Here is a 16,174-nt window from a genome sequence, read left to right as displayed (position 1 = left end):
TAGTTTCAGGTGTACAGCAAAGTGATTCAGTTATATATATGTGTATATATACACATTTATGTATATACAGGTATATATATATTTTTCAGATTCTTTTTCATTATAAGTTACTATGAGATATTGAATATAGTTCCCTGTGCTATACAGTAAGTCCTTGTTGTTTACCTATTTTATACGTAGTAGTGTGTATCTGTTAATCCCAAACTCCTAATTTATAAAAATATGGAATGCTTCACAAATTTGCATGTCATCCTTGCTTAGGGGCCATGCTAATCTTCTCTGAATCATTCTAATTTTAGTATACCTGCTGCCAAAGCTAGCACTCTTTGCTTTTTAGAATCAGACTTGCTGGCCATCTCTTGGATGTCAATTCTACTGCCTTTCTAAATCTGTAATTTCTGCTCTGATCTTTTATTGATTCCTCCCCCCTGCTTTCCTTGGGTGTATTTCATTGTTCTTTTTGTACCTTCTAGCAGTTAATGCTTTAGTTCATTGTTTTTATTCTTTCTTATTTAATGACGAAATCATTTAAGGATATGAATTTCCCTGTAAATACAACATCTATTGCATTATCTGTTTTGATAGGTACTGTTCTTGTTGATGTCTGGATAGTGTCCAATTTTAGTTTTCCTACTTGACCCAAGAGTTTTTGCAGATGTATATTTTAAAATTTCCCACTTTTTTGTCCTTTTGACACTAATTTCTCATTCAGTTGCACTTTACTAAAAAAATCATCTGTATAGTTTCTGTTTTGCAGAATTTATTCATGCTTGCTTTTATCCAATATTTGATCAGCTTTTTAAACTTTAATAGATTTTCTTAAAAGGTATGTATTCTCTGTTTGTACCTTGATAAATTCAGTATATGTCTATTAAATCATGCTTATTAATTTTATTATTTGATTCCTCTATAATTCCTTACTATTTCTTGCCTTGACCTATCAGAGAGAAATATACTAAAATCCCCCATTATAATTATAATTTTAGAAATTCCATCTATTTATAAGAGTTTTGTTTTATAATGAGTGCCTATAATTATTATATTTTGAGAGTGAGTAGATCTATCTATCCATGTACCATAACTTTTTTTTTTTTTGCGGTACGTGGGCCTTTCACTGCTGTGGCCTCTCCCGTTGCGGAGCACAGGCTCCAGATGCGCAGGCTCAGTGGCCATGGCTCATGGGCCCAGCTGCTCCGTGGCACGTGGGATCCTCCCGAACCGGGGCACGAACCCGTGTCCCCTGCATCGGCAGGCGGACTCTCAACCACTGCGCCACCAGGGAAGCCCCTGTAACTTTTTTAATGATATTTTTTTCCTAAGTTCTACATCTGATTTTATTATACCCTCACCATTTTCTCCCCAACTTACCATGAATATTTTTTACTTTGCCTTTCTTTTTCAGGATTATCTTATTGTATTTATTGTATTGTTTTATTTTATTATCTCTTGCAGCTAGTTAGATTTCATTTGTATTTCCAATCCTTAAGTCTTTCTTCCTTTAATAGAGGGGTGTAGCCCATTGATATTTATTGTAATTATCTGTGCTGTTCTCTCCAATGACCTCTAGGAGGTGTTCCAGACTCCACATTATCCACTTCCTCATTCTACCCCTCTCCCTCACTCCATCCTTTAGGAGTACAGATCTGTACTGATCAGATAAAAAATATCTTACTGATCACTGAATTCCTGGGTAGGCAGAGCACTTGCAAAGGTCAGAGCACATGTGGGAATGTCCTTTTTGGACATTTCTCCTGAAGAATAACAAAGGGCCAGGTATACTCCTGTGTGAGGAGACTGCCTGACTCCCTCCTCTCTGCTGGCTTTGGAGGGGTGAGATCTCAGATTGCCTTGCTCTCTACTTTGTTTCTAAACCTTTCGGGCTGGTCTGCAGTAAATAAAGGCATTCTCTAGTTGTGGTCTAGCTCATTAGTAGGGGACCTTATCAGTGGGTAGTTGGTCTACGGAATGATTTGGTTGGCCTTGGGTTCTCTGCCCAAAGACCATCTTAACACCCCAGTCCATTATTCCTTGCATTTTTCTCAGGTATGTTCTCTGTGTTTTTGATAATCATTTTCCTCTCTTTATCTCAAACTGATATTCTAATCTACTCTTTTGGGGATATTTTCTTCTCACTGGCTAATTTTGAATTCACTATGGTCACTGTGAAATGTGGTCTACATTTCAAAATTCAGAAACCATGCTTTTATATCAGAAAGCTGATCACAGATTGTTCCATATTCATAGATCAAGTATCCTCCCAAATTATTACAATTAATGATGGCCTAAAATTTCCTTGTGCTTTTTGTAGTAAATTAGATTTCCTAGAACATTTGCTCATATACCTCAAGTCAGTTTCCACATTTTAAATTATGGACTTGTCATAGGTTTAATGATTTTTTCTTTGTTCTTCCTTGTAGGGTATGTTATAGGGTATATAGTTGGCTTAGAACATCAAAATGCAGTTAAAAACAAGTGTATTTCTCTGTCACATTGAGCCAAGCATTTTAAGTTGTTGGGTGGCTGTGCCCCATACATTCAGGCTTGGGATGAACCCACTGTCTTCAATATGGACTTCGAGGTCTCTCTGGTCATTGAGGTTTAACCAGTGGAGGGAAAGAGCACGTGCGGGGGCACCTCCCCTCTCTAAAGGGCTGGGATCCCTACATGCCACTGGGACTCTGACCCACCTGCAAGTGGGGAGATGAAGTCAAATGGCCACCTTGAGGGAACTGTGGTCTAGCCATGTGTCCGGCTGCAATTCCATTACCGTGGAAGATGGTGAGGACGGATTTTGGCGGCAACCAGAACTCTGTACCACGTGGAAAGAGTCAGAGGAGAGGGCTTCTTGGTTGTGCAGTACTGGACATTTAGATGGGTTCTAGTAGACATTGTGTCATTCCTGAGTCAAATCTCCTTCCAACAAAGGGAAGAGTTTATATATTTTTAATAGTTTTAATTAGCCAGATCAAAGGCTTATGAGGAAGAATAGAAAGAAAACTACCGATAGAAACAGCTTCTCTGCTGTGTTAAAAGGATATTTTTTTCCTGGAGTGTTATTTTTTTCAGCCCCTCATTCTCTGGAGCACTGTCCCCTTTCACATCAGGTGGTGTACCAGTCCTCATCAGCGCCAGCCTCCACGGCACCCTCTGCTTTATTTAGCCAGCTGCCCGAGCCAGCTGGGGGTTGGGGGGGTGCGGGGCAGGGGAGCTCTGGGGCTGCCACTCCACTTGCCAGCGAGAGTCACTTCCCCAGTGTGACTGGTAGGTCTCCTTCCCACCTACTGCCCGAATACCCCCCTCACCTCAGACAGGCCCTGCCAGCATGAGCTCAGCAGTGTTAGTTTGACCTTAGTTGGACTAAGTTACTACTCAGGCTGCCTTTCACTTGCAAATGGTGATTCAAGTGATTTGGTCTGTCCTTCACCTTGGTCTTTCTTTCGTCATAGACCTGGTAGAATCTCTTTGAAATTTCTTGGGTGAGTAATGAACCTTCTTGGTTTCTGGGGCTAGAGTAGATCTTTCCCCCAGTCTTATATCCCTTTGGTCATTTCCACAGGGATTTGACATTCATCTGTTCATGGATTTCTTGTGTAATAAATATTTAGTGAGTATCAATACTATGTCAGGCAGTGAGCATAGCTCTGGGGATGCAGTGGTGAGAAAACCATCGTCTTCCTGGAGCTTCTCAGTGAGAGTGGAGGGGGTGCGTGAGGAGAGACGGGCATCAATCAGGTGATGGCACAAAGGAATGGCAATCAGGACCCTGAGGCCCTCTCTGAGACTTGCAGTGGGAGCTTTTCCCAGGCAGTGAGGTCAAGGAAGGTGTCTGAGCAATGGCGGCTGTGGTGAAATTGAATGATAAGGAGTTCACGAGGGGAAGCGGGGAGAGGAAGACCTTCCAGGTGAGGGGGTCCCGTGTGTGCACGTCCTCTGGTGGGAAGGAGGGGGATGCCAGGATAGAGATGGGATCATGGGACAATCAGATTCGCAGTTGCCAAAATCCCGTGCGCTTTGATGTGAAGAGTGGTTTAGAGAGAAGCGATGGTGGGTGGATGCACAGGCCAGTTAGGAGATGGTTGCAGTCACCCAGGGGAGAGATGACAGTGACCTGATGGAGATGGTGGTGGTGGCGATGGTGACAGTGATAGAGTTAAACATGTTAGACTAAGGCAGGGGTTCAGGGTCTTCATGGATTTTGTGATTATAGTTCAGAGGGAGCTAAATTCTTTCTAACCATCAAATCGTTAAACATGTCCTTCTTCTTGATCCTTTCAATCAAGATAAGCGATAAACTTCTTATTCTAATCTCAGTAAAGGAAAAGGGAATCATAGCCTGTGCCTAGCAGTGTCTGGAATATAGTCCACCACTGTTTATACTTGTTATGTGAATGAATGACTGAATCAGTGAATGATGGTCAGCTCTTCTCCCAAGCCTTTGAGTCCTGGATGAGACTGGCTGTAGTGAGGACTATATCTACCAACCTCTAATATAGGGATGTGTGTGTCACCCTCTCTCTTTATATGCCTATGGCAGACATTAGTAATTGATTGCGGCTCCTGGCAACAACGTGTGACAGTACACACGGAGTACTGCCAACCAGGGAAACCCTTCTCAGTCTTGGTGTCCAGAGGTAGATCTGATACCGTGTGACCCAAAGCGCCCACCATACTCTGCCATGTGGCTCAAAGTCCCCAGGCAAACAGACACTCATGCAGGACATTCCCAGGGCTTAGAGGTCACCTAGCAGGAGCTGAGAGCAAAGGTCAGACCTCTCTTTGGGCAAATTAAATTCTTTGCTATGTAGCCTCTATTGCCCATCTTCAGTCTATCAATAGTGTAATGATCTGATGATATAAAAGCTAAATATATACATAAAAATCTTCTTCATAATTGTTTTTAGAAATTATTTTGCAGGATATAGGTTAGGTATACATATAAGTTAGAACCTTATCATGGACACTCCATGGAGGAGGGTTAAGTAGGGTAGTGGTCAGATGAGGATAACAGGCTTCCGGAATCTGACTGCCTGTGTTCACATCCCAGGCCCACCACTGACTTAGATGTAACCTTACCTAGTTATTTTAACCTTTCTCTGCCTCAGTTTCCTCACTCATAAATGAGAATAATGATAGTACCTACTTTGTGTTGTTTTTATGAGAATTAAATGAGATAACACATGTTAAGGCCAGAGGAGTACATGGCATGTAGCAGCTCTCGATAAATATTAGATACTATTATTTTTGTGTTTATCGTGGGAAAAGTTTATCAATCTTTTTCAAACAATTTTCCTTAGGAAAAGTTGTAGAGTTTTTCCCTGAAATTTTTCCATTTATTTTCACACTTTCATATCTCTGAAACACGAGTAAAAATACGAGATAATCTTTCTTAAGAAATTGTGTATCATTTTACTGGGTAAGACTTGAGAAGTGCCCCTCTGGGCAAGTGTGTTCTAATGGGATTTCTGGGATCTGGAAATTGTTGGCAGATCTTTGCTGCAAATTTGTGGGCAGATTTAAAAGGTTAAAAAAAGACATGTCATTTTCCTAAGTTGCTACTGAGAAATCTAGAAGATTTAGGAGAAAGTAAGTTAAACCTTGAGTCGGTGATTTTAGGACTGATGCACCAGCACTGATTTCTTTTTAACTCATCTCTTTTTAGCACCGAGCTCCTTGAATGGAGACTGCCTATTTGCAAGCATTGCATTGCTGGAGCTAAAATGCAATCAGGCAGCCTTGGAAGGGACTAATTGGCCTTTTGGAAACTGTTTGAAACTGAACGAAGTACAGGAGCTTTCTGTGATGTTAGTAGAGCCTTGAGTTTTTGCCAGCCATTAATTGTGTTTTAGGCTTTCCTGTGAAGGCAGCTGAACTTGAGACTTGGCTTTCGGTGTTGCCATCTGTGAGCTACGCTTGTCCGCGTGTGACGTGGGTTAAGCTTGTAGGGAGCATCACCTCAATGCTTCACTATTGGAATATGTTCACATTTAGATTTGAGGCTCTTGTTTTCCACTCTTATGGGTTAGGTGTTCCTCACCCTTCAGCTTCCTAAAGACTGTAGGGCCCACCTGTACGAGGGCGTGGCTGATAGAGCTTCCAAGACTGTGAGCTCTAGGCTGGGCCCTCCAGCTCTCACTGGATTTGACTTACTCATAGGCAGATATGGACAGATGGAAGGGGCGTTGCAAATGGTGACCCAGCTTCCTAACTGAGTGCTCTTTTGTCCCCCAGCTTATCTCTAGTGATGCCGATGGAGCCATCCAAAGGGCTGGAAGGTTCAGAGTGGAAAACGGCTCTTCAGATGAGGTAAGGAAGTCTGTATCAGCACCAAGCCCACAATCACGGTGCCTGTGATACAGCCGTGAGCAGCTTGTGCCCCTCTTTGCCACAGAAGACCTGCCTAAGTGGAGCCCAGGAAGGGGTCAGAAGGGCTCTTCAGAGTTTTGCTTGAAGCGAGCAGGAAGGGAAAGTGCCGTCGTTCTCTGTATGGAAGGTGCTGTTGATAGAGTGACGCGCACCCTTTGAAAGATCTGTAATAAAGCCAGGTAGACACGTGAAGGTGGTCTGCCAGCAACAGGACCGAAGACAGATTCACAGCCACAGCACCCTTTGTGAATGGCCCCTGGAACCCTAGCTCTTACCCTTTGCCAGGCTTGTAGGCTTGGAACTGCCGTGTGAGCAATGTCAGGGTCCAGGAGAGAGATGCAAAAAATTACTTTGATTATAAAATGTCGTCTTTATTCAGAGAAGACACCAAGAAAGGAGGCCATTCCTGTCTGCCACTGCTTGGGCCCAAGCCCTCTTTCTGGGCTCTGCTGGTCATCCTCGCCATAGGCCACAGGGACTCGCCTTGCTGGCCTTTCTTTGTTAAAACTTCCACTGCCCGCTCCAGCCCTTGGAGTCTACCCCCAGACCTGCTGAGTGCTATCTAAGCCCCCCCCAGTTTTTTCTTCTTTGCTGCTTCTCTGAGAGGCAGCCCACTGCAGTGCTTCAGCACACCCAGCTTTGGCATCAGGCAAGCCTGGGTTCAAGTTCCAGCTCCCCCACCTCCTAGCTGTGCGACCCTCGGCAAGTGATCAGCCTTTCTGAAGCCCAGGTTCTTCGTCTGTAAGGAGGAAACGGTCTTGGGATTATCGAGAGGATTCAGTGAGCTAAGCTTTTAAAGCTGTTAGCGCTCTGCCCAGTGTATAGTGAGAGTTCAGTGAGTGAGAGCTGTAATAGTAATAATGGTGGTTGTTGTTCCCATAAGTGGTGCTGTATGGCCAGCCTTGCCCTCCTGACCACTTCCTTAATCACGTTCTTGGTGATGGGCTATGGATTTAACTTGAAAGCCACAGCATTCAGGAAGTTGTTGCTCATCTTCACCTTTGCCTTAACTTAGCAAAGCCCTTCACCCAGACGTAGTACCCTCACCATTGCTGTGAGGCAAAGGGGGCAGAGTCTCACCTTGGGCTGGACCCCTGAATAGGTGCCCACATACGTCTTATCCAGAATGATGTCAACTGACCTTCATAGAAGAAAGAACTCCCAGGGAAATTGGCTTTTGAAGCTTGGAAACAGCCCTCCCCAAATGGTCCTGCTCCTGAGACAAGACAGGCTTATCCTCACAGACTCAGGCAGCCAAGGGTGTCCCAGGAGCTAAGTCAGGAGCAGAAGCATCGAGTCCTCATTCTCCAGTGTTCAGAAAGCTAGCAGCCGCCAGGCCGAGTATCTACTTTGAGCACCTAAGTACCGAAGATACCAGAGGTTGCTGTACCTCAACACATCTTTCTGCTACCAAAATTTTACAGAACTTCAGCCCAGCCCGAAATGAACAAACTGTACTGGCTTTCCCCACCCCACATAAGCACAACTCTGGCCCCTGCCAAGACCAGTGTCTAGAGGAAATCCACAGCTCCCCAGAAAAACATAAATGGAGCCTTCATGCAGTCCTAGGATCACCACACACTTTGGTTATCAAACACTCCTGCCTGGCCCTGTCACCTGGCCATGCCACATGCCAGAGGACAAGGTCAGGGACTAGAAATCACCTGTGGAGGATCATGGGCAACAGTGGCTCCAGAGTCAGGCTGCTGGGGTTCAAATCATGGCCCCACAACTCACCAACAGTGTGGCCATGGGCAGTTCACTTAACGCCTTTAGAACCATTTGGCGGAGTTACTGATTTAGCAAATCCTTGTGGTCTGTTGCATTCAAAACACAGTCCTGTCTCAGATTGCTTCTGTGGGCTCAAATACTGTTTTAAATTTTGTTTCCACCAAAGCCACCGAGCATGAGTGCTCCATTGGAGCACCTTGGCTGGGTTTTATATCCATGGTCTTCAGTTAAAAGCTCTGGCCAGTGCCAGCGCCCAGCCTGGTGTAAGACGGTGGAGGAACGTGAGACTCAGAGGAAAAAAACCTGGCTTGCTCTGAGTTCGTTAAAGCAGTTAGTGCGTTAGACGGCTCAACACGCTGCTTGAAGTTTTTCAAACCCATGAACAAATTGCAAAGCAGTTTCACTACTGAGTTATTTTTCCTTTTATCGTTGCATTGATACAGTATGGATACTAGACCCTTATCAGATACATAATTTGCCAAAATTTTCTCCCATTCCTTAGGTTGTGTTCTCACTTTCTTGATTGTGTCCCTTGAAGCAAAAAAGTTTCTTAATTTGCTAATATCTAGTTCATCTATCTTGTCTTCTGTTGCTTGTGCTTCTCCTAGCGTATCTAAGAAACCATTGCCTAACCCAGGGTTGCTTGGTCACTTTTTAGAGTTTACTCTTCCCTTCGGATAATGTCAAATTTGTCTTTTATTTCTTTAAACATAGTCAGTATAATGGTTTTATTATCTGTGACTGATAATCCCAATATGTGAGGGTTTTTGTGGCCCTCTGTCTGTTAGATTTTTCTCCTGCATATTCTCATGGTGTACTCTGCTCCTCTGTGTGCTTGGCTGCCTGATTGTGTGCTGTTTGTTGTTCTTGAAGATGACTGTTTTAGGAATAACATAAGGCTTAGGATGCGTTGCCTTTTGGTACAGAGTGTGATCCTGTGATTTACAATAAGAAATCCATATTTGGTCTTCGTACCTCTTGTTGGCACAGAGCTCCTAAAACCCTCGGAATTTTCTAAGTAATGAGAGTGATCATGGTGTCTTTTGTTATGTTAATAAGTGACTTCTGGAAAGCCCCTAAGTTTCCTAAGGATGGGGGCTGGTCACCAGAGGAAGCAACCATGTGATTAGAGGGTTAGCGCTTCAGTCCAGCCCCAGCCTCCTGGGAGGGGAGAGGGGCTGGAGAGTGAGTTCAATCCCCAAAGGCCAGTGATTTAATCAGTCGTGCCTATGGGATGCAGCCTCCATAAGAACTTGAGAGGGCAGCGTTTAGAGAGCTTACAGATGGGTGAACACCTGGAGATTCCAGAAGAGTGGCCGGCTCGGAGAGCATGGGCGCTCCACACCCGCTCCCACGTCCACGTACCTTGCCCCATGCATCTCTTCCATCTGGCTGTTCCTGAGTTATATCCTTTTATAATAAACTAGTAATCTAAGTAGTCAAGTGTTTCTCTGAGGTCTATGCTCTAGCAAGTTAATCAAACCCAAGGAGAGGGTCATGGGAACCTTCAATCTATAGCCAGTTGATCAGAAGCACAGGTAATCACCAGGATTTGCAGTTCGCAGCGGAAGTTGCAGACGTCAGAAGCAGTCTTGTAGGACTGAGCCCTTAACCTGTGGCATCCGACACTGTCTCCAGTGTCAGGATTGAGTTGAATAACAGGACACCCAGCTGGTGTTGGAGAATTGCTTGGTGGTGTGGGGGGAAACCACATATTAGAATTGGTGTCAGAATCAGAGGGAGGGTTTGCATTTGCTTTTGCCAGACACCTTTAAACTAAAGTTCCAGCTTGAAACTTTTTAAACCCTTTAAGCCAAGATACAGGCTGGAGCTGCAGCTTTACATGAGGCTGGCTTGTGGTCACAGCACCTCAGAGACACCTCTCCACTCAGCACTGTGGCAGGCTTCCTTGGAGCCTTTGGGGTAGAGGTGGTTTCTTCCTGTTCACTCTTTTCTTGAATGTGTAACCCTTTGGGGTCCCAGCTTAATGTGGGGTGGGTCTCCTATAGACCTACCTACTTCAGTGGATCCTGGGGGTTTGATTCTTTGCCCTCTTGCCTCTTGAGGTCACCAAAACCCAAGAGTAATTTTGCCAGGATCGATAGATATCTTCAAGCTAAAGAGAATTTCCATGCTCCACTTACCTCTCCGGGTTCCCACTTGCCTTTGTTTTGACTGGTAATTCCTTACTATCTTGTAAGCTCTCCAGTGCTTTTAAGGAGATGACTTTAATATTTGTATAATGCTTTTAGTTTCTTCAGTGGGAGGTTTGGTCGAATAACCTAGCTCACCATTACCAAAAACATAAGTTGTATCAGGAGCGCTCTTCCTATAATACATCAAGTCATTCATTCAACCCACACGTAGGATCACTTCTCGGTGCCAGACGGGCTGAGCGCTGGTGATGCGGGAATGAATAAGACTGCTGACTGCTAAGGTCCCTGCCCCCGTGGGCTCACAGACGGGCAGGAGAGTGGTCAATAAATAACACAGATACATAGGATGATTGCAAATTTTGGTAACTCCTGTGGAGAAAACACACAGGGGGCGTGTCATAAGGACGTCACGGTGAGGCCCAGGCTCCGAGCAGTGCTTCTCAGACTGTGTGTGGTGAAGGGCTTGCTTTTTTATTTCCAATCTGTTGCAGGACTCTCTGTGGTCCTACTACGTATGACCAGTTTGCAGCACCCCCTCATACAACTCACTACCAAAATCAGTAACATCCGGATTGGTCTGGGTTCTGTTTAGGGAAGCTAATCCCCTAAGACTTGCTCTCCACTGCTGTCTACTTCATCACAGACTGTTGGCAGATCAGCACCCATCTGTGGACCACACCTTCCTGCCGTAGAGTTCATCTAGGCCCATCCTCCATCCATGGACCACACCTTCCTGCCGCAGAGTTCATCTAGGCCCGTCCTCCACCCAAGGCATGAACCCCTGCAACAACTTTGCCAACAGTTAGCTCCTCTGTCCCTGCCTGAATATATTTCCAGTGAAGGGAAACTTGCTCCCCCCTTGATAGGTTTTTTCCTCGGACACCAACCAATTCCATCACCAACTAAGTCCCCTACAATTCCGTTCAATCCTGACTGTAACCACCTGGAGGTAGCGTCAGACTCCACTGATTTCAGGCTCAGTTCCACACACTGCCCTCACTTCAGACACCGTTGGCAAGTGTCAGGTCCCCAGGGTACCCACACATCTGTCTAACTGGGCTACAAAGTTAGGGGTTCCCATAACCCCCCTCCTCGGGTTCAGTAATTCACTGAAATGACTCACAGAACTCTGGAAAGCACTTTACTTACCATACCCATTTATTACAAAGGATACAACTTGGGAACAGCCAAATGGAAGAGGTGCAGAGGGCAAGGGATGGGGGATGGGGGCACAGAGCTCCCCTGCCCTCTTTGGGTGCACCACCCTCCCAGCACCTTGATATAGTCACCAACCCAGAAGCTCACATGGGTAAGGTTGCAGGGTGGGGTTGAAAGTGCCAAGCTTGTAATCAAGCTTGGTCTTTCTAGCTACCGGCCCCATCCTGAAGCTAGCTAGGGGCCCACCAAGAGTTGCCTCATTGGAGCAAAAGATGCTCCTGTCACCCTTATGTCTCAGGAAATGCCAAGGGTTTTAGGCTCCTGTCTCTGCCAGGAGCCAGAGACAAAGCTGAAATATAAATTTCCCATTATACCACAGCCCTAAAGTTACTTCCATTTTTCGGCATCTCTCATTGCTAGAAAGTTCTTTTTATTGAACAGAACTCATCTGTCTATATTTTCCACTCAGAGTTTCTATTTATGGTTTCTGGAGCCCATAGCGTAAGGCTGAGCCTTCTTCAGCATGGTAGGCCTTTAAGCATTCCAAGACATCTGCTGTTTTTCTCCTAAGACATGGACTCAGTTCCACTGATCATCACACTCCCTGCTGCTCCTTAGACACATGTGAAGCGGTTAATGGACCTTTTAGGTGGAAGTGCTCGGAAGTGAACACCTGGCTCCAGGTGCGCCTCACGGCCACAGAGTGAGGCCGGCTCATCCCCTTCCTTGCTGTGCACACGCTCCTCTTTTCATGAAGCCCGAGGACTCATTACGAACACACGATGTGCTACCCCCGACTCCAGTCTTTTTCACATATGCTGTTATTCAGCTGTGAGGCAACATCATGGTATAGTGGAGACAGTTTTGGAGTCAAGCAAACCTGGGTTCAGACCTCAGCCCTACCACTTACCAGTTTATGACTCAATGTCACGGAGCCTCGATCTCCTACTGGGTAAAAAAGAGAGAGAATTCCTACTTTGTAGCACCTGGCCTTCTCCACCCTTTACTTGTACAATTTGTATTTGTACCTAAATGTAGGATTCTGCAGTGTCCACACTGAATTTAATCTCGTTAGAGTGTCCTGTAATTGTTAATTGTCAAGAGGTTTTTTGACATCTTGATTCTGTCACCTGTCCTATTAGCTAACCCAGTGAGAATCTTTATATTACCTTCAGATGTGCTTATCCTGCCATCTGTGTGCTCATTCAGATTATTAATTAAAATGACTGTGACCCTCGGGTAGATCCCTGGAAACCTCCCTTACAGCTTACTTGTATGTATAATTAGTATATGGTGGAGCAGAGGGGACGATCTTTCAGCTTTTTATAGATCTCTTCCTTAGCATGGGGAGGATTCTCTTACACACTGTTGGGGGACATGTAAATGAGTTTGGGGAAGGCAATTAGCAATCATTAAAAATGTGTATACCATTTGGCCAGCAGTTCTACTGCTGGGATGTGTATTGTAGCGTTATTTTAAAATAAAAAAATAAAAACACTTGGAAACAACATCAGTTTCCATCAGTAGAGGAATGATTTTGAAAATTATGATTTAGACACTGGAATGCTTAGTAGCTGTTAGAAAGAATGAGGTACAGGTAAATGTAATACCATAGAAAAACGTTTACCATACAGTGCTAGACATAAAAGCAAGTTCCAGAATGATTCGTATGATATCATCCCATTTCCTTAAAAACAACAAAAAAGATAAACTTGCTTGTCAATATTCAAGAAAATTTCCAAAAGGTTACCTAAGAATTTAATAGTAATTGCTTCTGGAGTGGAAATGGGAGGTCAGGAAAGAAGTTAGAGGACCTTAACTTTCTACCCTTTTATGTTTACATATTTTACACATCTATACTCAACTGAAGTGTTTAATTTTTTTAAAAAACTATGTAGTTGTTAAAAGGAACAAGGTAGATCTGTAAGTACTAATAGAAATATTTCTAAGATTTCTTTTTTTAGTGAAAAAATAAGTTTCAGTGTAATACCTATAAAACTATCCCATTTATGAAAACAGATTATGTGTGTATATATACATATATACATATACATGTATATATATGTATACACATATATACATATATGTATACATATGTATATATGTATATATACATATGTATACATATATACATAAATATATGTATATGTATGTGAATGTGTATACATATGTATAGACACATTTTTGTAAATGCATAAAAAGACCTGGGACTATCCAAACCAATCTGGTAACATGGTTATTATATGGCAAGGAAGTAGATTAGGACATGGGGGTTGGGGGGAAAAAAGCATTTTAATTTTTGTATGATTTAACTTTTTTCAACCAGCTTATATTTATATTTGCAATTCAAAATTTTTAGTTTTTTTTTTTGAATCCATCTTCTTAATTGTCAGTGTTCTTTCAGCAATTTAACCTAGAAAGTGAAGGAAAGTCAGTTGAAAAGCATTCATTCATTAATTAAACTCACTCTGGAAGAGACTCTGAAAAATCACAGGCATTATATAAAACTATGGATCTCGTTTGTAGTCTGAGTGCTTGTGTTGTGTGGACTCCCTGCTTAAAGTCAAATATTGGAGAACATTCAGATAAAATGGGGGTGTTATACATGGATTTTGACTAAATTCTCTTCACAATATCCTGGCCATATACAGTCTTCATCCTTCACATCCCACAAGTATAAATGTGGTTAAACAAAACAAAACAAGGAAAGCATCAAAGAGCTTTTGTGGGCTTTGGAATTTGATGCAGAAATGATTCAGGATTTCTCAGTCTCAAGACTCATTCAACCCTGTGGGCATGTTCAGGCACATCTGCAGCATAGAAGAATTTGAGTTCATTACTGCATAATACCTTTGAGCAAATGATTATCTAAAAGGGATAAAATTAGTATGGGTGTTTGCAATGTTAAACTTTGATCGTCTGGAAAATGTGCTCATCAGAATATTTCCTCCTAACATTCTTGTTGATGTCAAGTAAATACTGTGTTCCTGTGTAACTGTCACCTTAAAATGCTATAGGAAGTTTCTGTATCTTTGAAATCCTCTATAAAGTAGGCCATACTTAAAATAGTTAGGATTTATGGTGGTTATGTAAGAAGATACTTATTCTTGGGAAATACACATTGAAGTATTTAGGAATAAAGGGCTATTATTTATGCAATTTAGTCTTAAATGATTCGGGAAAAAGTGTGTGTGTGTGTGTGTGTGTGTGTGTGTGTGTGTGTGTGTAGAGGGATAGAGAGTAGTGAACAAGTGAATAATGGGATAAAATGTTAGCAGTAGGTGAATCTGGTAAAGGGCATACAGATGCTTTTTGCACTCCTCTTATTCTTGCAACTTTTATGTAAGTTTAAAATCACTGCCAAATAAAAATTTATATAAATGGATGTGTGTGTATAGATATATATATATATATATATATATATATATATAAAATATATCGCTGATTTTTTTTAAGTCAAGAAAATTCAATAAAGCCACAATAATACTAAGAATTTTAACCTACTTTTTACCCCTTGTTAGATTAAAAAGGCATAACATTAAATAAAAGACTCAGAAGATGATGTAAGGTTAAGATTTTAAAAAAGAAAAAAAACACTCTGACATTGGAACTGATTTGTTTTAGCTCCACTGCTTATATTTCTGCAACCTTAGGCAACATACTTAAATTATCTAAGCATCAATTTCCTCATCTGGAAGTAAGGGGATAAAATCGACTCTATCTCATGAGTTGGTGGAGGTACTATGGAGATAATTCATGTAGAGTGTGCGGCCTAATACTTGGCACTTAGAGCTCTTTCCGTGAACGTCATTATTTCCAGAGCAATGAGAAAGACAGAAAGCATCTTAATTCACTTTATAAAGTAATATAACCCTGAAAGCATGACAGAAATATATACTGAAAAGAAACCTACAGATTCATCTCACCAACAAATATGATACATAAGTCATTTTTTTAAATCCAGCAATACAGTATATCAACAGAATACCTATAAGGGTGTCTTCCAGAAATCTAAGAACCATTCAGTATAAGAAGAGCCAATGGTATAATTTATTACATGACTATGATTTTCACCATTTAACCTATTCGCTAAATAGTTGCCAAAAAAAAAAAGCTTTCAGTAAAATTCAATATTCATTTCTGAGAAAACTGCTTTATAAACTTGGAATTGAAGGGAACTTCTTCAACATGATACAGAAACTGACCACAGGCATCCAGTAAATCACTAGAGGCATGTCAGAATGAGAAAAGAATGTTCCAGCAGTCTGTCTTACACACAGGGCACAATGTAGATGTCAATGGAGTTTCCAACTGTATATTCAGTAAGATTCCATTTTGGTAAGAAAAGTACATATGTACATGTAGGGGAAAAATTTGAGGAAACCATATCAAATCATTAATAATGATTATATCTTTGGATAGAGGATTCGGATTATTCGTTATGTTTATCCATGTTTTCCACATTAATTGAGTTACAGTAAATTTTTAAAATTCTACAAAGAATATGAATTCAAATAAGATGCTGCCGAGATGTGTTCCAGGTGAAATGTGCCTGTTACAGGGTAACAAACAGAAGGGTGTGCCTCTGCGGGCACCAACTCCCAAATGTTGTGGAAACTTCAGCCCAGAACGGAGAAAAACTTTAAACTCAAGTTACACTCAAGTTAGAAATCGCTTAACTTACTGGTTCACCTGGTGCTTCTTCCTACACCCCAAGGACCTTCAGCATGTTTCTATGATGTGGATTTAGACAGGTGTCTTTTCTA

At 42.4% G+C, this 16,174-nt stretch overlaps 1 protein-coding gene and 1 non-coding gene across 2 annotated transcripts in view; one reads left to right on the top strand and one right to left on the bottom strand.

The window, feature by feature from the left end:
- Positions 1 to 16,174, top strand: part of GARNL3 (GTPase activating Rap/RanGAP domain like 3) — a 151,099-nt gene that overhangs the window by 61,953 nt on the left and 72,972 nt on the right. The window contains exon 4 of the mRNA XM_027104817.1: positions 6,229 to 6,303. Coding sequence (XP_026960618.1) covers positions 6,229 to 6,303 — 75 coding nt within the window. The remainder of the gene's footprint in view (positions 1 to 6,228; positions 6,304 to 16,174) is intronic.
- On the bottom strand, positions 217 to 323 carry LOC113620281 (U6 spliceosomal RNA). The gene has a single exon (XR_003432730.1). It is a non-coding gene; the product is annotated as a U6 spliceosomal RNA (small nuclear RNA).

The sequence above is a fragment of the Aethalodelphis obliquidens genome, unplaced genomic scaffold (assembly GCF_003676395.1).
Source record: "Aethalodelphis obliquidens isolate GAN/ISIS:26980383/991018 unplaced genomic scaffold, ASM367639v1 scaffold7, whole genome shotgun sequence".
NCBI lineage: Eukaryota > Metazoa > Chordata > Mammalia > Artiodactyla > Delphinidae > Aethalodelphis > Aethalodelphis obliquidens.
Note: the sequence above shows the minus strand (reverse complement) of the source record. Positions and strands in the feature narration are given on the sequence as shown.